Here is a 22,558-nt window from a genome sequence, read left to right on the forward strand (position 1 = left end):
TGCAAATGGGTATATATATCATATTTGTTGATAAATTTCCTATGAACTATGGTTGTTCTCTGTGCATGGCTTGATGGACAAGTTCCCTTGTACATGGTTCAATGGTGTGATTGGAGCAATGTCCAAATTGAGGGTGTAAGGGTCTTAATCCACTGAAACCTGCTGCCACATATGAATGCTTGCTGAAATTCTGAACAAATTTTGTGTACGTTGTCGCTTTCAAAGACTAGACGCCTGTAGTGTGATTGTTGGAGATCAAATACTTCACTGGTATAAGAATTGCTGCTATCGTCCTGTAATGAGTGATGCAACTATGCATTTAATTCCTGAAGCAATAATCTTCTTGAACGAATTTATTATTTTCTGGGCAAGTCAATTTGCTTAATCCAGAGACAAAATTCGATTATAGTTGGAGGCTGACTTAGTATTGCCAGAGATCGTTGGGATTGCACAAGTCTAGGTGTGAATTCCTCTGCTAATTTCAGAAAGGTTGGGTAGCTGGATGTGCATCTTCAACCGTGGCTGTAGTAGGCATTGTAAAGTAGAGGTGAGGAGGTCGTGTTTATCAGTCTTTCCCAAAGTGTATGCGCTATGTATGATGCATTCAAGGAGGTTGCTTATGGTAAGACAATGTATGGTGTGAAAACAATGATGATTCGATCCATTTCTTTGGCGTTAACTATATTCTGTGATTGCAAATAATGTGACAACAACTTTTCATTCCATGTGGGCCACGAAAAATGGTTTTAAATGCATCCCTTCCCGATGAAGAAATGGAAGCGTGAGAGGTTTTGAATCCAGAGTTCAAAGCATTGTTCCTTCTCTATTCTTGTCAGGTTTTATATATTAAGAAATTTGCCTCTTAAAATCCCGTGGTTGCTCTTCAATCTGGCATATGCGTTGGTCATTTTTCTTGTCGATTCATGCTCCTTATGTGGCGTTTATTACTTTATGTTATTTCAAATGTGTTGGAATATGAAGCTTATATAACCAAACACAATTGCAATCGAGATCCATTACTATTTTTGAAGACAATTGTAATCTGTTGTAAAATCCAATTGTATTGACATATTGCGAGTGAGTGTTGATTTTTCTCTACAAGTTCATAGTTCTGATCAGTGTAATTTTGACAATGAATAAAATAGCCAGAGTTGGTGAAGTATTGGAGTTCTCAAAAACTTTGATACATTCCTTTGATCATGGTACAGTAAGAATAAGCAAAGCTTCTCTTGTTGACATTAGAACCTGTTTGCTTAATGTACAAGAGAATATTGAGTTTTTGCAGCTTGAGACAAAGCTACAACAGGAAGAATTACAGCAGTGGAGTCATCATTTTGAACCTGTTTCTGTTCAGAAGATTGAAACAGACTCCCATAAACAACGAGACAATAATGTTACAGTTGGTTCAGATTTAATACCCAATAAAGCAATAGTTGTACATGCAGATGCAGAAACTCAGTCTGCAATTCCCAAGCCCATCATCAGACCTTGGGAACAGCTTGTCCACAACAAGCACAGAACCGGTCTTGGATATGACAAGGACTTGTCCTTTCATATTTCAGAGTACTCAAAGCACATTCAGTTTCAGAGTGCTGGATTCATTCATGACAGTTCACATCCAACTGTTCCAGATTTTGCTCCTCTGCCGCAGCAGCAACAACAACAACAAATTGTGAAATGCCAACACTGTGACCGAGTTGGCCATTTGAAAGATCAATGTTTTGATCTTCATCCATGTAAGCACTGTCATAAAACCACCCATTCTTCACACAGATGCTTCAGAAACAAACGTCCTACAAGAACAAAGATTCATCTTGGATGGATCGCTTCCTGGCAATGGGCATCAACAGCCAAGAAGATATTCCAGTCACATGTCAGAACTTGTTCCAGAGTATTGAACAGTCTTGCAGTTGAGTTTTCTCCATCATCTCACCTTGTATCTGACAGGGGGGAAATGATGGTCATTTAGAAGCTTCAAAGCCACATCAAGCGAGCTTGAGCCACAACCTGCCACACCAGTTTCAGAGTTGTAGCCAGAAACAAAGATGCCCCTGAGCATGCCTCTAGTTGGTAATCTGGGACACTTCCTCTAGCAGAAGACTTCAGCTTCTTGCCAGTTTTGGAAGAATTCCAGGAACAAAATTGAGAACACTTCCTCTAGCAGAAGACTCCAACTTCTTGCCAGTTTTGGAAGAGTTCCAGGAATTGCATTAAGCATTCCAGAGTTGTTGGTCATCCTTAAACCATCACAGGTTGAGACTTCCCTTTTCAGGTTGAAGTTCTCCCTTTATACGGGGTGAGACCTCCATTTCATGGTTGAAGGTTTCCCTCTTCAAAACAATATGAGCACTTCCTCTAGCAGAAGACTTCAGCTTCTTGCCAGTTTTGGAAGAGTTCCGGGAATTGCACTAAGCGTTCCAGTGTTGGTGGTCATCCTTAAACCACTGCCCTTTATACCAACATTTCAGAGAGCATATTCAGCCTAGTGCTGCCATGCATTTTTGCACATTTTGTATTACAACTCTCTTCTTGGACTCATACATAACCCTTCGGATTAAGGGGGGGAATGTTGGACACCTAATCCTCAATGGGTTAGTGTGGAAGCTGAATGGACAAAAGGAGTCCAAGAGACCTTGGGATGTGAAACCCAACGGTCACAATATGTACTATAAATGTATATCAATTGTTAATAAAAATTGTACTGTCATGTTTTATCTTTCCTATTTGTTGTTGCCCATGTGTGTTTAACAGTTTTGTTGTTTCCACTTCCTTAATTGTACATGGGGAGTTGAATCACATCATAATAGCCTCTCGTCACATGTTTACCCTAGCAAATCGGTTAACTTGGGTAAATATGGGAGGAGGGTGTTACATGGGCACTTGGATTGTTCATCCAAGAGACCTTGGGATGTGAAACCCAACGGTCACAATATGTACTATAAATGTATATCAGTGGTTAATAAAAATTGTACTGTCATGTTTTATATTTCCTATTTGTTGTTGCCCATGTGTGTTTAACAGTTTTGTTGTTTCCACTTCCTTAATTGTACATGGGGAGTTGAATCACATCATAATAGCCTCTTGTCACATGTTTACCCTAGCAGATCGGTTAACTTGGGTAAATATGGGAGGAGGGTGTTACATGGGCACTTGGATTGTTCATCCATCAAACTTGTGATTTCAATGAATCCTTGCCAGATTCTAGACAAATTAGATTGAAAAATAAACCATAAAACTTTTCAAAAAGTCTCACTTAAAAACAACTCAATTAATAAAATTAATTCTATTTTGGATTCTAAATAAAATTAATAAATAAGTTAATACTAATTTGATATAAATATTTATCCTAATTTTATAACATTCATATCAATTTGACTAAATTTAAAATAAATTTATTACTTTTATTAATTTAATTTCATTTATAATCTTTAAATTAATATATATTTTTATTTATTTTATTATTATTCTATCTTCAAAATCTCAAATAATTAAAATTTAAACTTTAATCTCGCATTATTCACATCATTAATTAAGTTTTCACTTGAAAACGTCAAACATCTCAGTAAAAGCACAGTTTTCCAAAAATCTTCATTATTATAATTAATATAAGATACTTTTTAATTAAAAACAACAATAATTAATTACATAACACTTTCAAAAAATATTTCAATGTAATTAATATAGATGATTTCTAAAAAAAACCATGATTAATTATATAACACTTTGAAAAAAATAATAAAATCAAAATCAAAATTTCATAAAAAGATGAAAGTTCATTTTTTTTTTTAAATTTAAATTGATTTTAAATTTAATTAACAAATTTATATACAATGCTCTTAAATACAGAAAAATTAAATTATAATGAAAATTAAGTATCAAGGGGTTTTCCTAGTGCATTAGATTAAATATTATTTTTTGGGATTTAATTATTTTAAGTAAGTCATCATTCAACTAATTTAAGTAAGTCATTAATGTATGACTATTTTTCATGAAAAGTAGTTGTAACTAGATAATTTCTCATGATTTTTGAATAGTCCACTTAACGCTCATTGCATCGGGGATGCTCATAAGGGTGAAGAAATGGAATTGAAACCACTGAAATGAATCATATAGCATCAATCATCACTTCCGGAACTTACACCCAGTAACCAAAACTTCCTAAAAAAATTGTTAACGTCTTAAATTCACTTTTTTATCTCGACATTGAGGAAACCAAAAATTGAATTAGAATTGCAATTTATTTATTGGTTTTCACACCTCTATTCATCTTCACCGTCTTAAACAAAAATCTTAGATAAATTCATAAAATTTCAAATTCCATGCCTAAAGAATATCCCTATACAAGGAAAATGGCGTGCTGGTTGAAACACACGGGCTCCGCTTGTATCCGACGGTATGGGGACACCGGGATTGTGGGAAAGTACGGACTCCGTCGGATTGAGTATACAGCACTGTCCGGATAATTTTGCTGGAGCCGTCGTCGGCCGCGGAACGCGACGCGGCAAGGGAAGTTTCCGGACCGGCGGGCCCCACAGCTTTCCGAACCGATAATATCGGAATGGGTTTTATTGTTTACTAATCTTGTTTAGTGGATGACGTGTACTATACGCCAACTTTTGGGCTTTTCGCGTCACTTAACGGCCGAGAAGGCACAGGCAGACCGTAAGTACAAAGCTGTGATGTGTCAGCAGATGAATTGGGTTCACGTTAGATGACGCGAAATCGAGCGGTCCACGGGATAGTAATTTCTGGGCCACATGTAGTTTGTGGTTTTGGTGAAGGTTGCTTTCCACGTCAGCACAGCCCCCGGTTCCTAAAGGGCGGTCACGTGGGTTGCTAAAGCCGCTCCCGTCAGGGTTAACAGATAAGTATGGCCGGCGCCTGATGGGTTCGTGGAATTGGGCCGCCATGAGAGGGATTCAGGATTTCCGGGCTTTTGAAAAGAAAGTTAGATTTATTGATGGAAGTGGGGAGATTGAGTTTCGGAATTCCGTGTAGAACGGGGTGAGTTGCGAGGAGATTTGCAGTTTGGGGATTGGGTTTTTTCGAGAGGGGCGATTTGATTTTCCCATTTACGATGTCGAAGGATTGCGTGGTGGTTTGTTTGAGTGGCAACGACAGAATTCATGGTCATCCGGACGAGAAGGGATTCGATCCCGGGTTCAAGCTCTTCGGGAAGACTATCCCGGTGCGCGCAGCAGAGGAAATAAAGCAGGAGGAACCTGTTTCTGGGCAGCAGCCTGGATCTCACAAGGTTCGAACTCTAGACCTCGAGGTGTAAGCAAAAGTCAGATCTTGTAGTTATCGCGAACGATTTGTCTAATATCTGTATGTGTTATTTTTGCAGGAACAGAGCCCGGAAGGCGAGGAGGAAGTTCAGCAGGAGACTGGTAGCAGCAGCGAGGATGGGAAGGATGAGAGTATGAACGAGGGAAAAAGCGGGGGGCAGAAGACGGTGTTGAAGAAACCAGACAAGCTTCTGCCGTGCCCAAGATGCCAGAGCATGGATACCAAATTTTGTTATTACAATAACTATAACGTGAATCAGCCGCGTCATTTCTGCAAGAATTGCCAGAGATATTGGACGGCCGGGGGGACGCTCAGGAACGTGCCGGTGGGTGCCGGGCGCCGGAAGAACAAGCATTCCGTAGCGGCGTCCACGGTATCCTCGCATTACCGTCAGGTAATCTCGGCGGCTTCCGAGTGTGGCCTTGGGGTTCGAACCGATGACCAGGACTCTGGCGTCGACCAGGTTATGATCCCCTGTGCCGCGCTGCCTGCGTCCTGTGTGCGGCCGCTCAAGGTCGCGGGTTCGAGGATTCAAGTCGTACCTGTGGATGTATTGGAGTCCGGTGCCTCCACCGGGACTGTGCTCAATTTTGGGTCTGAAGCTCGGAATAAAATACAACGTGGAGGGGATAGCGATCCGAGCATTGAGAAATCGACAATGGAGTCTTCTTCTGGGTTTGGAAAAGAGGCGACTGCTCATATCAATCAAGCAGCCCCTCGGCCACAGATGGATCCGTCACCCAATTGGGCAAATGGGGCTGCTGGGGCTGCGTTTTTTGGAGGTGCCTGGTCATATGGGTGGAATTTTCCAAACCCAGCATGGAATGCCGCTGCTGCTGCTCTTGCCCCTGGTTGGCCCGGTTTGTCTTGGCCCATGGTTCCTGGATCCTACTTTCCTCCGCCGCCTCCTCCTCCTCCTGCCGGATGGGGGCCTGCACCATGGGCTTCTGGACCCTGGGCCGCCACCGCTGCCACCACTGCTTCCAATAATCCCGCTGCTGCGGATTCTGGGTCTCCATCTCTGGGTAAGAGGCCACAGTCTGAAGATGGGTGTTTGTGGGTTCCCAAGACACTGAGGATTGATGATCCAGGGGAGGCTGCAAAGAGCTCAATTTGGACAACATTAGGCCTAGGGGACAAGCCGGAGTCTGCCATCACTAGTGGGGGGATTTTTAAGGCCTTCCAACCCAAGACACAGGGCGCTAAAGATTCAAGAAAGGCTTCGCAAGCTCTGCAAGCAAATCCTGCTGCCTTTTCAAGATCGTTATCCTTCCATGAGAGCAGCTAATTTCATTTAAACAGCCCAATCCAGCAAAATGATGAGTTTGTGCAGAAATACTGGTTTTGATTATAAGAGCAGGGTTCAGACATATACTCATGTTCTTACTGTGGCTTGGGAGGTCCATACTCTGGACTCTGCACTAGCACTAGAAGTAGCAATAACTGGCTTATAATTGAGAGAGCCCTAATAGATTGCCTCTCCCTCCCTTTCATGCTCCGGGGAAGGTGTTACCAGAACAAAATCATAGAGAGAGCCTATATGAAGAGAGATTGCCTGTTAATGCTGTTCAATCTACCCTTTAAAGTATTTTCTTCCTGATTGCTCACAAGAGCTGATTGGGAGATATACAATCTGTATATGATTACAATTTTTGCTTCCTTTTGGGAGTCTATGCTTAACTTTTTTATTTTTGGGGAGTCTAAATTGGATGTAAAAAGTATGGGTATCGATGATGAATGCAGTTACCTCAAAAGGTGACAGTAACTAGGACTAGTCTTAAGCAGAGCCAAACTTGTAAATTAGATTAGACATAAGCACAGGTGAGGTCCGAAGAGTTTTTCTTCAACGGTCTCACCGGACTCAGGAGCATATTGTGCAGAAGACTTCGGACCAGAGCATATTGTGCAGAAGACTTTGGACCAAGTCGAGTGTATATATATTACATTTGTGTCTCTGTAAGATGTATAAAGATCCAGACCTGTTAACCTTGTATAGCTTGTCCTCCAATGAGTGTTAAAGAGCAAGTGATCTTTTTAATGGACACAAAATTTCGAACTCGTGAAGTATTTTTCTTGTTACTTCGCATTGGAGGCATAAGAACAAGGACATCAAAAAGTTTGTTGCTTGCTCTTCTTGTTACGATTCATAAAAGCTTGCTTATGCTCATTATCATCAGGTCTCGTATAATTGAAATTGATCTCTATGTTTTGAAGCAATCTTGTCTTTCATGTTATACGATGTAAGTTTAGAATCGCAACAATACTTCTGAACTGGGTACATGAATTTTTTTATCTTTATCTAAATAGAAATAGTACGCCTGGGTTACTTGTGATCATGGATCTGATCATCAAGAAGGGTTTCTGTTCATATATATATATTCTTATTCTTTATTTACAAATTCCTCTGTTACAGATTCACAAATAGTAAAAATTTACTTGCATTTCATTGAAAGCTAATTCTGGGGGACACTAGTTCGAAGATAAAAAGGACTGTGCTTTAAAATTAATCTCTGCTTATTGCAATGGTGCTGATGTGTATAAGCGTGGAATATAACCATCCAATTGAAAAAGGAACGATGACTTTAGTGATGCCACTTTATGTATGAGAAGCTATATCTTGTTTTCTTCCTTCCCAAAAGGTACGCATCAACAGATTTGGACTGTGTTAAAGGAGTAGAAGAGTCTTATTAACAAGGCTATTGTGTGTTCATCGTTAAGATATTCGTAAAAGGTTATGCCATGTGTAATGGGTATGTCGGTGTAACGGTGATGGGTCGCAGGAGCGAAGACTATTCACTCCCTGTAACTTGAAAACTATTTTTCACGGTCCTGAATTTGGGAGAGGGGAGGGTCCCTCATGGCCTTAATACAAATCTGTCCTTTTAGAAGATAAGGGAGCGCCAGAGTCATCGCAGCAAGCAAAGGGGAGTTATCATTTTAATCGCTGTATTTCTAAGACCTTACCAACCCCTCCAAAATAAAAATTCCGACAGAAGCCATTAGCTACATGTCTAGTCATGCCCTAATATATCAATTTATAGGGGTTTGAACTTTTGGTTAACAGAATTTATGCCCAGAAACGGATATCTTCAACATGGTGAATCAAAGGGTTTATCGATCTGCACTTCTGTGCGAAGGGTTTCTTCTTTGTTGAAGTCAATGAATGCCAATATAGTGAGGAGGCTTTTGAAGCTGGCTCGTATGTTTTAAGACGGGTTAATTTGCATTACTGGAGAAATATTTTCGACCTGACAGAGGAGTTGTTCAAAGCACCTGGTATGGGTTTGACACCGTTCTCTTTCTAATGAATTCTGGAATTAAAAATTAAAAATGAAAAGATTTTGAAGCAAACAGGAAAATCTAGGAAAAATGATCAAATTCTCTTCCATTACTTGTGCTAAAGATTACAGATCATATTCCAGGGTATGTAACCAGATGAAATTTCCGAGCGGCTCTGTGATATCATAATCCCAGGATATCAAAACTGGTAACAGGTTGAATCTTTGATTACGAACAAATACTTTCTAAAGTCGAAATCCCATAAAACAAAAGTAACAGATGCGACAGGGTGTACAAGAAATGCTCTGAAACTTGAAACAGGGTAAAAGGAATTTGGAAAAGAAATGATATATTCAGGGGACAAATTACTGAAAGGGTCAGTGAAGATCAACATCACACCCTCATACAATTATGAAGGTCATTCCCCGTGGAAGCATGAATTTCGGATAAAAGTCAGGAAAACGAGCTTCAAGGAATTACTGGGAATGTAGGAGCAATTACTGGGGAATGTAGGAGCAAAGTAAGGAAAAAAATCTAGAGTTCAAATTTCTAGAAGTTACTTACCCATACGCTTTTAGTGTCTGAGGATATATGAAACCGGTAGTGTAAGAAGATATAAGTAATATGAAAACAAATCTTATCACTAATTCAGGTTACGGTGACTGACTAATTAAGGTCTTTAGAATTTATTTACAGTAATTTATTCTCAAAAGCTAATATATCTTTAACTGAAAAAATCAGTAAAACAAGATAAAAAAGACAAATTAAAAATCACAAAAACAAATTACTGGAAAAATCAGTAAAACAGTATAAAAGGACAAATTACTTAAAGGATCACTGAAGATCAACATCACACCCTCATACAAGTATGTGCATCATTCCCCATGGAAGCATGAATTTCGGATAAAAATCAGGAAACCGACTTTCAAGGAATTAGTACGGAATGTAGGAACAACAGCTGGATCAAGAGAAAGGAAAAAATCAAGAGCGCAGTATATATATTAGGAGCTTCATGTAAGGACTATATCAAAGTTTCCAATTCCCTATTTTTTTCATGCCTTTTTGGGCTATAGTACCTATTAAGAATTTTTGTCACATGCTGACATATTTCTGGAGGATAGAACCTAGGTTGTTTCTACTATTGGAGTAATGATATTATTCTTTTATTTTCAATATTTTTTTTTTCAAAGTTTGGCGGGAGTGTCCTGTCTAATATATCATTCATTGATAAATTGAATTGAACCAGTGATTTTTAGATGGGGAATTGAACCAGTGACTTCGCATTAAGGAGTGTCTTAACAAAATACCCAATAACAAAGCACCTAATGATCCAAAACCACAATCACCAAGAATTAAACCAGTGATTTCGCATCAAAAAATGTCTTAACAAAACACCTAATAATCCAAAACCACTAAGAATTGAACCAGTAACTTCAATGTCTTCACATTAACGAGTGTCTTAACAAAGCATCCAATATCGACCTATCCAAAACCCTGACTCTCACTACCTATTATTATTAAAAACCAATTGAATAAAATATACAAAGAAAAAAACAATTTTTGGATGAGCATTACGCCAACGGTCTCACAGAACCATTTTAAAATAAAACGCTTCAAACAACTCCAACAAAAGGCGCTGATCAAAATTAATGTGATTGATCAATGAATCATAACTTCAAACAGATTGCTCCTCTCCGTTGAGAATAAAGCCATGTTCTACGTTTACAGAGGAGGATCCAAATGACGAGTTTCTAAAGATGCAGAAAATATAATGTGAACTTGTGGGATTGACAGACCGTAAATATGGTGGATTCAAGCCAGATGCAAACGTTGGATGAAGTACCTTAAACCACACCTAAATAAGCTCCCCATCGACATGGAGAGACTTTCATGGAATGTAAGGGGCCTAAATACCCTTGAGTGAAAGCAAAATTAGTAAGGCAGAAGATTTCCTAGGAGAAGCTAGAGACTGTTTGCATATGTAGGCAAAAGTGTGGCCATGAGAAGTTGCAAATTTGTTCACCATCAATGTGGAAAGGCTGTGATGTTATGCCAGATAACTCAAGTTAATTTGCAGGGTCACTAGCCATTTTGTGGAACCCAAAAACCAATTTTCTGGAAATTCAAAGTGGTATTAGATGGCGGATTCGGACAGAGTGAGCTTCAATGTAGAATTACAATTATTAGGCTCCCACTGGTACTGCTAAAAAGTTGGACTGTTGAACAGATTATAAAGTTGGACTGTTGAACAGATTTTGAGCGATCTTCTCAAACTCTCCATGGGAATCGCGTATTCTTCTTGGGATTTCAATACGAATATCAATTCTGATTAAAAGAAGGTGAGAGAATAACTGATGTGTAGGTTTAGAATTAATTGAGCATTATACACGGGCAGTTTTGTGTTTTTTTTTTTTTTTTTTTTTCTCCTTTAAATATTTTTGTTTAAATTTAATTTAATTTGGAGTAGTTTTAATGTTTAATGGAAAATGATTTTTTTATTTTTATTTTTTATTTTTATTTTTAATATCATCATCAAATTTTATCTTATTTTGTTTTATAATTTTAGATCATTGATTTCTATTAGTTTCAAAAAAAATATATTGGTATATTTTTCAAGCTCAGATTTATCTTGAAGAAGAACATAAAAATACCAACACAACTATTAAGACTTAGACTTTCCCAAGGAGTAAACTCTGTGGGTACTCATGATAATAAGAGAGATAAGACTTGACCTAGTGGTTTTTCCAACAAAACAAACTAGATGTAGCGGTGCATATCTGATTTAACAAACGAACAACAACTATCATACTTAAACTAGACTATAATATCTATATAGAAAATGACAATTGACTGGCAATAGAGAAAAATAAGAGCCAAATTAGTGATGGACTTAAACATCCAAGATGATCACTGGGCACTGTGGAGAGGAGTTTGATTTGACCACATTGAGGGCTGGTACATTGATGACAACTTCCTCGTTCTAATGAACATTGGAATCTGTATCTGAGTCCGAAACCACGAAGCGCTCCACTCTATTCAGTGTAACCACTATATCATCCAGATCATACCTGATGTCCCTCAATATTCTCTTCAACTCTTCCTAACCAACAAAAATTTTGTCTCGAATCACCATATTGAGAAGTGTCTCCATCTGACAGTGTGTTGAAATAGAATGCAAGAAATACAATCTTCTCTTTCTCAACTTTCTTGGGTTTGGAACCCATTTGAAATTGCCACTACAAATTTCTGAGTTAGAATGATACATCCGGTCTCCAAACTCCTTTGCTTCTAGAGTGAGAATCTCCTTTCTAACCTCCATGGGAGTGGAATTGAAGAAGTTTGCAACCGACTCCCACCCGAACAGTCTACAATGTTTGGACAAAGAAATCCCCAGAGCACCTCCCCTCTGGATGGGTAATCTTTGACGAGGAGCCATGTGAGCTTGAACCCTGTATTCAACACAAAGACAATCTTTTGGATTCACTGACTTAACTAGCCGCGGCAGGTAGCAAGAGAATAAGACACCTTTGAAACACAAAAGGCCAATTTATGGTTGACAGATGAAGTGAAATTCCCCACTACTACCACAAACTACAAGTTGTCAAGAAACCTTTAAAGGAATAGTTATTGACCAACAAAGACGTAGAAACCCTTACCTATCCAAATCGTAGACTGAAACACTTCACTAGAAACCGTTATGGTAAGAGGAGAAGACTGTATGGCAACTTGGGATGTGAAAATTGACCTAGGGATAATGAGACGATGGACTAATTTAGAACCAAATGGAGAAGGATCCGCTATAACTTAATCCACACACCGATACATGACAGATAAATGAAATCCCAAAGGGGTTGAGGGATTAAGGTGTCATCGATGGAAGAACAACAACCAATTCAAAGGAGGGTCTAGACCTTGTATTGTGTAAAAATAGCATGAAAAACATTGACTAACTAGATGAAACCAAATATAATGCGTGGAAAAACTTTGACCTTATAACAAATCGCTATTGAATGTAGTGACGACCAACACTGAAGCATGAATTGGTCGAACCCTCCCAGAATCTCGCATAAAAACAACAATGTACACAACCTTCCCTTAACTGTGAAACAACCAATTGAGAAACAAATACCCAAACTTAAGTGTAGCACTAGAAAGTTTCCAAAGACATTGACAACTCGTCTGTCATCCTGAGACACTAGCAAGACTTGTATATATAGCTACAGTGATAATATAACGTTTACATGGTAAGCGCTGAACTCTCAACAATTTCCAGAACAACCACCAAGTGTATTGCTTACCCTAGGACTCCACCATCGTAAGACAACATATCATGGTGAACTCATTAATGAACCTTCTCCAAATGTCAGTGAAATTACTAACTGCATCCAATCTGCCATAGGGGAGATGATCCATAGCTGAACTGACAGAACGAATCAAGTGTCTGAACCCTTGACATACTCAAAACCCCGATCTCCCATCCTCGTGCAATAAATTTGAAAGGACCTTAATATTTGGATGTCGTAAATTGAGGCGAGAGTATGCCACGCACATCTTATGCGAGGCCAAGTGGAGGGCGAGGCTCTTCCTCTAAATGCTGCCTCCACCTTCACCAAACAAAATTTCTGCATGCCAATCATCACCTTGATCAGAAACCTATAGTAAAAAAATTGCATCATACTCCATTCCAATATTCTATTACCGATAAACCACTCCATCAGAGAAATCATCAAAATTTATCAAACTTAATCAAACTTAAACCATTTATAAAATAATATTTATCCCCTATCAATAATTTCCACCCTTTATCTTCCCAACTTAATAATCTAATAAAGCTAACCCCCTCACAAATTAATTAAGTGATAATTATTCCGTTATAACTTATCATAAGGCTCCACCATTTCTTCAATATCCTTTTGGTTGAAACGCTGTGACTCTCCCAAATATTGAGCATTAGTAGGCTTCTTATCATCATATTCATGGATCCCCATTATGAAAGCACTAAATGACAAAATGTCTATCACGTTTGAAATCGGAGCTTAAAGAATGAAATATGAAAAGCACTAGATGACAAAATGTCTAACATGCATCTCCGTATTTTACATGGAAATTTATATAGGTTTGAAGGGGTGCAATTGGAATCTCTCAAAAAATTCAAGGCCTTGGAAGTATGGAAAGCGGATTTGAGGGACACGTAAAGCTATTTTCAAACAAATCGAGTTCCTAGAATTATTAAATCGAAGCTCTAGAATTTTTAGCCATAAATTCTAATGAATATATGAAATATTTTGAATAAAATAATAAGAAAAGTTACAAAAATTATTTGATTATTATGTTAATTTTATAGGGAAAGATGATATTTTATCTCACAAATTTGATAGGAGTGAATAGAAACAAACAATTCGAGCTCTTAGAATTATTAAGTCGAAGTTCTAGATTTTTTAGCCATAAAATCTAATGAATATAGGAAATATTTTGAATAAAATAATAAGAAAAATTATAAAATTTATTTGATTATTATGTTAATTTTAGAGTGAAAGCACAAATTTGATAGTAGTGAATAGAAATTCTAAGTATAATTAGATTTATATTATTATTTAAGTTTTAGTAAATGGGAATGATGTAACTAGGAGTTTTGCTCAATTTTACATCTATAGTTTGACTAATTTTGTTGAAAGCTGAATCAAAGTTTTAGATTAATGAGAATCCTAATATCTATATAACTGAATTCTAATAATTTGAGGCAAGTTTATTGCAATAATGATAGTTTTTTCAAAGATGCCATGCCTAAATAAGGTGAACTAGTGAATGAATAAGAAGCTTTTTCAAGGGCACAACATCTTATTTTAAGATATTCAAATACACAACATGAATCTCCTTGATGTATATATAGTAAATAAAGAGCGAAAACATCATACAATAATAAACCTACTTAATTGTAATTAATACAGTGATAATAAATGACGACTAGATTTGTGGCTTAATATGCACCTCTCCTTCAAACAAGTGTTTCCCTCAACTTTGATGAGTTGTTGATGATTCTTTATGAAGAATTCATATTTCCAAGTCACCTTTCTCTATTGGTAAGTTCTTCTACTTGATTAGGTACTCAATGATTTCTTTGGGCCTTAGTTGTTTGATTCATGTTAATAAATCAATTAATTGGGCTTATATTTTTATAACCCATCCAATTTTCTGATGATATGTAAATTGTCAGAGATATTCTTCCGGAACAATTTGTCACAACACATTTAAAATATTATGAAATTTTATATTTATACAAGTTATTTCCTTAGATTTTAGATTATTTATTTACTAGTTTTTTTTCTTTCAAATTTACGAAATATTTGAAATAACAAATTGAATGAATAGACACATAGAAACACCATCCATAAATGAACACAAGATTTATCTTAGAAAACCCAATATAGGAGAAAAATCAACTAGAAGGTGAGGCCTATCCTCTTCTCTCTTTGCTTTAGTCATAGAAATGAACATTCAGAGGAATGAGCACTCCTATGTAGTTACCTTTGACAATGTGACTTGAATGGCTACTACAAAATCATCCTTCCCCTCCGTTATGCTCTCAAAATATGACTCTCATATGTTTTTCTCAACTGTGAAACAAGCACAATGCAAAATAATGGAACCCATTCTGCTCCTATCAACTAGATATTTAACATAAGTTGATAACTATCTAGGGTTAGGGGCTTGAATTCCTCAATCATCAATGTGATAAGGTTTTGGACCTTGAAAGTCCTCGCATGGCTAGCCCCACATGTGTGAATAAAGGGGTTTTGATGTTCCATCCATTTGTACCATGGTGGTCGACTGGGTAGATCAACTTGTTGGAGGCTTAAATTCTACATAAGAATTCTGATTGAGGTGATATTGAGATTGTTGGAAAAAACTTGGAATGCAGAGTGCCCAAGTCATTAGGGGAATTTTTGAGGTAAAAAATGTGCCTCAAAACAAAAAATATACTAATAAAATTAACTTTAAAATAACCAATAGGATTTAAGATGGTGATGTCATGCCTAGGGGAGAATATTTTGGAGGGAAAAGCATAAAACTATTTTTTATTGTATTTTTCAGCTTATCTCCTTGTAGGTTTACTCAAATTTCAAGTGTGGACACTTGTTGGATGCACAATCAAATTCCACATCCAACGAGTACCTGCTATGCATACTTCTAAGTAGACCCACATTGAAAAAAATGAAAATACATGAAAAAAACATGTTGAACTTGTTTTTTCATGTATTTTCAATTTTTTTTTTTTTTATGTAGGTCTACTCAGAAGTATGCAAAGTGGTTACTCGTTGGATGTGAAATTTAATTCTACATCCAATGAGTGTCTAGACTTGACATTTGAGTAAACCTATAAGGAGATACGCTGAAAATATAATAAAAAGAGAGTTTTCTTTCTTTTTCTTTAAAAATTTATAACTCTTATTTTATTATTTTAACTATTTTTTTATTATTCCCCTTACGAGACCCATTTTAGACTTCAAAATTCTCCCAATTTTCAAACCATGAAACCCAAAAAACATCATTTGATGCCCCAAGATGGATCCTCAAGGTTCTTGTCATAGCCGTTACAACACCACCATAATATTTTAACCTGTACACCTAAATTTTGGGTCATAGAATTGCTTTTCAATGTTTTAATGGTCATTCCGGTCGCTTCACTTGGTCTAAACCCTTAAATAACCTAGCTATCATCAAGGCTATGGTTTCTCATTACTCTCACATGAGACATTTCTTATGTTTGAACACGTTATCATTTGTGGCATTTGCAGTCAATCAATTTTGTGAAGGATCTTTTAGCCTTGTTTTCAGTATTCCTCCATTTATGTTTACATAGGTGAAGGGTTCTTGGTTTTTAAGAAGCTATGAGGATTATAGTCACACATGTATTTCCTATTCCCTTGCATGCCTAGATACAAGTAAAGTCACTTCAATTTCAAGTGCTAGATGCTAAAAAATTTAAGCAGAAAGTTACTAATTAAGGTTTAACATGGTTGTTGATGTTATACTCTTTGTTATCAAAAGGTTACTAATAATTGGAGGGAATCCTGGCTTATAATGCTAAATCATTTCAAGGAGTTTTGAAGGTTGGTGTTATCAATTACCAAATCCAACAAAATTATGCAAAGACCAAAATATTTGGCCTCAAAGAACACCAACATTATATGTTTACTTCATCAGAAGCAATGGGAAAGGATCCATGATAGAATACACTGGGGAGTGGAACTTGAAGGATGTCAAGAACTATTGCTTAGATCTATTGCCAAGGTTTTCAAAAATAATTGATAGTAATGATATTAATGATATGTCAAAGGAATCACAGAAGCTACCTCGGGTGTTATTACTCACCACCAAAAAGCACACCCCGACAATTTGGAAAGCTCTTAGTGGGTTATATTATAATAGAATACTATTTTATGACTTAGAGGTTGTTGATGCATCACATCCTATTGCTAAGAAGTTTGGAGTCAAGGAACTTCCAACTATGATAGGAATTTTTTCTAATGGTGAAGTAATTGTTCTGGCAAGTGATAGTGGATTTGAAAAACTAGGGTCACAAAAGGTAGAAGAACTTGGAAAACTTATCGAACATTTAGAAAACATGAATTCAAAGGACAGTGATGCCAAAACAAATATTCAATCAATCCAAGGTGCAAAGGGATGTATTTCTATGCTTACCAAGGAAAATGAAGACATGTTATGTGGAAAAGATACACCTCTCTCTATGTTTGGTGTGCAAAACAAAAGACATTTTTACTTGCTTGGAATTGATTCCTTTTGGGTTGCTTACAAGCTTCACAAAGGAAGATCTACTATTTACAAGAGCCCTCTTATCATAGAGGATGCATAAAGGTTTAGTAGTGAGATTTTTGATGGATATGTTTAGTTCACAAAAGTTCACCGGAAGCCAGAAATAACCCAAATGGATCAATTGATAGATCCAAGACCCCTATGGGTCATATTTGTTTAATAGATCAACTTCTCCTAGTTTTTGTATTATTGTTTTCTTCTCTGCCCAAATTAATGTAAATCAGGAGTGCTGTCAACATTTTTCCTCACTGTTGATCAGTGCTCATAGTTAAAAGGAAATATTCAAGAGGGCCACTAAAGGTAACTATGATCGAAGAAATAAATTCAAGTTTGAATATTTTTATGATACACCAATCTCAGTTTTGTATGTTTACCTGTGTAATATCGATTGTGGTACATGGGAAGGTTCGAGTCTATGAGATCCACATTTAGATAATGAACTTTTAGCCTTTGGGTGCTTCACTCATGTAATGCAATTTTTTTTGGAAACATTTCAATCCATCGTATCGTTATCATTGATAATGAACAATTCCAGTAACAAAACAATATTGTAATGATCTTCGTGGTTGTTCTAAAAGGTTTGGCTGGTGATTTGAAAAAGGCAATGAATGATGGAGAACCTATTATGATTTAGGGGATACATTTAGATCCTAGTATTTATCTTATGCCTAAGGAGGAATTAATCAAGTGCAAATGTGAAAAGATTCAAAGATAACCTTAAGGACATTGCGATTGGACTATTATGAGAAATGGTGGAGTTTTTCTTCATGGACTATAGGCCTTTGATGATATTGGTCATTCCTATTCTAAGATTTTTGTTTTTAAACCTACAGACAACAAATCGAATTATCATCTTGTGTTTCAAACTATTTTAATCATGGTTGGGATCCTTATATCAGGTGTATCTTTTATATTTTGAGCCAATCCATGAGGAAATATGGCATATGATGGATCCTCCACCTTGATATAACAGTAAAAGGAACAAAAGAGATACATGAAGAACATAATAAAATTATTCAGCATGGGGCAATACAACCCACAAAGGCTACATTTGCAACATCAAAGGGATACCTTTTGACTTTAGGAAAAGATCAGAGCTTTGCATTTTAGGAAAAGTGAGAAGTTCTGCCATGTATAGGATGTTTGGTCCCAATGCTATGCTCTCGTTAAATTTTTAACCAATAACTGTGTAGAAATATCTGTCTATGGCTTGGTAGTGCAACATTATTTTTGTGTAGTAAGTGTTTGAGCTATCCTAACAACTATATGATTCTTCTTGGGTCAATACCTAACTGATTAAAATCACTTCTAACAAGACATGTCTACCCTTATCTCATAGAAGGACGTTGGAAATTATAGGTTTGGTGGAGAAAAGGGAAGATGATATTGAAAATGTTCTAGTAGACACACTAGGGAAGATAGAAATATTTATTTGGTTTGCTTTAGGAGCCATGATTATAGAAGCTTTTGCATCTACATTTCCCACTTTGGTGTCTTATGTGATTCATACTCCTCGCTTAACAAGTTTGTCTACTTTTATGAGTAATATGCTTTATGCATGCAATATTCTATACAAGACACACTTGCCTCTTGTTCTTGTGTTTAACAATATTGATGTATATGACCATTAGTTTGATTAAGTGACATTTGGTAGCATTTTTTAATTGATGGTGGTAGACATGGAAAAACAACAGATAGAAGATTTCGAGACATTTTAGAAAACAATAGAGTGACAAATCCTACACGTTTGACCTTAGTAGAAGCTTATGTCTTGTGCTTGATGAGTTTGATCAAAATTTGCGCTCTATTGGGGTATTGTAAGTAATAGGTGTCGGAATGGATGAGTTATTTGTAGCAATTGAAACAAGTGCATGGAGAACTACAAGGTTGATCTTGAGAAACAATGTGTAGAAAAAAAATTCGTAGAGGAGGAGCAAAAGACAGAAGATACAGACATATTGATAAAAGATTTAGACAAGTCAAGGGGTGAACATGTTGTTCTAAGATCCGTTGATGTAAGGAACATGAAAAAAAGGATAATGAATATGTACAGAAATGAAACATATTAAATCATTACTCACCCACCCCATCTTAAATGATAATAATATTCATGATTGAAATGGACAACATTATTTGATAATTAGTGAATCTGACATGGAAATGTTATCTGATAACTTGTGAGTCTGAATGGAGAACGTTATTTGACATTGGCTAGGATAGAAAGCTATAAGATAGAAACACTCAGAATTAATACCACAAGCGTTAAGTTTTAGGCAATGATTCATATCTATTAGTAACAATCAATACCTAACCCTAACTCCACACACAATTGGCCATTACATAGGATTTCAGAAGGCTTAATTCCCTAGTTCTAAATGATTGACTAACTCTATTATGATCTAGGGGCTTAACAATGGAAGGAATATTAGCTTGTGTTGTGCTCACTTCATGTACTATTGGATTTAGGGAGTTAGTGGATGCCATAAAAAAAATAGCTCATCATTATCTCCAAGGCTGGTTTATTTTGATGTTCAAACCCCAACATGGATTCCTGTTTGTAGACTTAATACAAAGGAGTCAAATGCTAATTTTTTGAGGGATTTGCTTCATGTAGTGATTTAGTACATACCTCAGTGCGTTTGATTTTTTCCATCGACCTTGTATAGTTTTTCCTTTGAGAATACAAGGGATAACTTTGTGATCAACTCGTTTAAATACCTATTGGTTGCATAGTTGAAGGGATATAATTGGTACCTATTTGTTTTGCAGAGAATCCAACCATGCCTACATGAGAAATAATACCATTTAGATTTTCCAAGTCGTGGAAATAGGAAAATATTGCTTCAAATAATTATCTACAATGTCTGTAATGGTTAAATACTACTCAGGCTTCAAGTAGTTTCTTTGGGTAGCAACCCTAATTCAAGTATCACACACACACACACACACATATATGCACTTCCTATCACCCTTGAGACCAAATTGATCAACAAACTTATCTTCTATCACTAAGTCGTCGACAAATGGATGTGCAACTTAGGAGGCATGATGGAGAGACTTGGATAAACAGTTGTAATTTTTCTTTTAGCTTAAGAAATTGAGTTAGGGTGGAAGAGTGATTTGCATAAACAACTGCACATGACGTTGATGAAGATGATCCAGACTTATGCATGAATGCAACAAAATATAGATATACACATAAACACAAAGATGCAGTAGAAATAAAACTTCATTTCATTAATATTAAAGAACTGAAACATTCTTACATACATAAATGGAAATATACTAGCTCGAGCGATGGTAGCTTATCTCTAAGAAGAGATGTGGTGGCTACATGCCTTTGAACTGTGTTGCAATGAGGCTCAAAGGCCTATTTATTATTGAGAAACAATGGAAAACCCTAAAAATCCAAAAACCTAATCCTATGAGATGAAGCATCAAAATTGTGAGACTTGTTTGGGCAAATTGGTACATCAACTTCCCGGGGTCATAACTTTGGCATACAATCTCCGTTTGGACATCATAATACCCTGTTTCAAAGATCTCAAAGAGGAGGCCAAAAACAAACCAATAAATTGATTTGGATCTTTTCTAGTCTCTTTGTTTTCCCTAAAAAATGTCTTTTAGTCCCTCAAAGTGACTCCGAAAGTTTAGGACCCGAAAAAATTGCCAAAAATAGTAAGTTGTGTGCTACAATTAAGGAAACTGAAAAGAAACAACAGTGAGGGTCCAAGTGGAATAGGCGGGTGGCCACCAATATCCACCTAGATTAGAAGAGGATTGTGTAGATGATTTATTAGGAGATTTGAAGGACACTTACCATTTTCTCTGCCTTAATCATCTAAAAGGGTCAGCCTTGTTACAAAAAATCAACCTTCTTTATATGTGCACTGTTGTGAAGGAAAATCCCCTCTGTGGAAAAAGGCAATCCCTCTAGCCCAATGAGTGGGTCTAGCAACAAACCAAACAATCTAATACACACTTTCCTAGCTTATGCTTGACAAATGCAGGAAGAAGGAGGAACCTACCTCGTTCTGATGCTAATCACTCAATCCTTAGAGATGGCTTTGAATCTTTCGCTCCAGGCCTCGCTCCTTAGTTGTTCTTCACGTCCAAAAACCTGCAAGGAATATCAAAGTACTATGCAAGATACGAGAGAATATATAACATACATCAAACATAAACTACTTAACAGATCAAGGAACATTAAGCTAATAGCATAAACATTTACACAATTATGGAAAGTGAACATCATATGTATATATTAAGAAACTAAAAAGGGAAGCATACAACCTATGCCTTGATGTTGGACCCCTCTTTTGGTGGATGTCCAAGTCCAAGCAAAGACTCTTCAAGCACTCCTTCTCCAAGCTAGAATGGGTAGCATGTAAGCATAATCTCAACAGAGGGTTGTAGCAATCAATGACCAACCCTTTGGGGAAGGAAGGGAGTGAATTTATAGGAAGGGAGAGGGAGTTAGGGATCCAAAAAAGAGGGAGGAAGGTCCAAATCTCAAGCGGAAATCCCCATGATGATAATATCAAGAGGCCCAAATGAGAGAGCTCGACCATATCAACAACAACCAATATGCAACTCGCTGTTCTCGAAGGTTCTAGTGAGCGATGCTTCTCCTCCAGTTTAGGAAAGCATTATAGAAGGAGATTAGAGCGAGTTTTCCTATGAAAACCCGTGCTGGCAGCATGAGTGTATAACTGAGAAACCTGCTGTTTAGTCAATTTAGTGTTCCTAAATTGATGTCATTAATTGTCAACCCGGGGCTCGTAAGCTGATGAAGTGAAGGTGTACTATATGTACTTAAGCAACCTCTTAGAGTCTTTTTGTCGTTTAGGGGTGTTGTTTGTGGTTAATTTTATCTTCCTAAGATGGAGTGATGATTATAAACAGATGAGTGAAAGTGTGTGTAAGGTGAATTCTAGATGAGTGAGAGTGTGTGATTAGTGGTTTCTAACTACTTGCTGAAAAGGAAAAGCTTGAAAGAAATAAATAAATCAAAATGAACTGAAAGCAAAGAACCACTTTCTAATGGCATTAGACACCATTCATGCTGCTGCAAATAAAAGGTAAGAAAATCACTTAAAAGACCAATGATAATGTTTATCTCTTCCTAACTCTCCGCCTCTAACACAGAGTACTG

At 36.8% G+C, this 22,558-nt stretch overlaps 1 protein-coding gene and 1 pseudogene across 1 annotated transcript; both read left to right on the forward strand.

The window, feature by feature from the left end:
• The first annotated feature begins 4,864 nt into the window (after positions 1–4,864).
• Positions 4,865–7,280, forward strand: LOC149158782 (cyclic dof factor 1-like). Its single transcript, XM_089436313.1, has 2 exons — positions 4,865–5,254; positions 5,348–7,280. The coding sequence occupies exons 1-2, from the start codon at positions 5,078–5,080 to the stop codon at positions 6,575–6,577; spliced, it is 1,407 nt and encodes a 468-aa protein (XP_089292439.1). The 5' UTR covers positions 4,865–5,077; the 3' UTR covers positions 6,578–7,280.
• Positions 7,281–16,792: 9,512 nt separating this feature from the next.
• LOC149158783 (GPN-loop GTPase QQT2-like) lies at positions 16,793–19,472 on the forward strand (annotated as a pseudogene).
• The last annotated feature ends 3,086 nt before the right edge of the window (positions 19,473–22,558 follow it).

This window comes from Pinus tabuliformis, chromosome 5_2 (assembly GCF_031772625.1).
Source record: "Pinus tabuliformis cultivar Carrire ecotype Pingquan chromosome 5_2, CPIR1, whole genome shotgun sequence".
In the NCBI taxonomy this organism is placed as follows: domain Eukaryota; kingdom Viridiplantae; phylum Streptophyta; class Pinopsida; order Pinales; family Pinaceae; genus Pinus; species Pinus tabuliformis.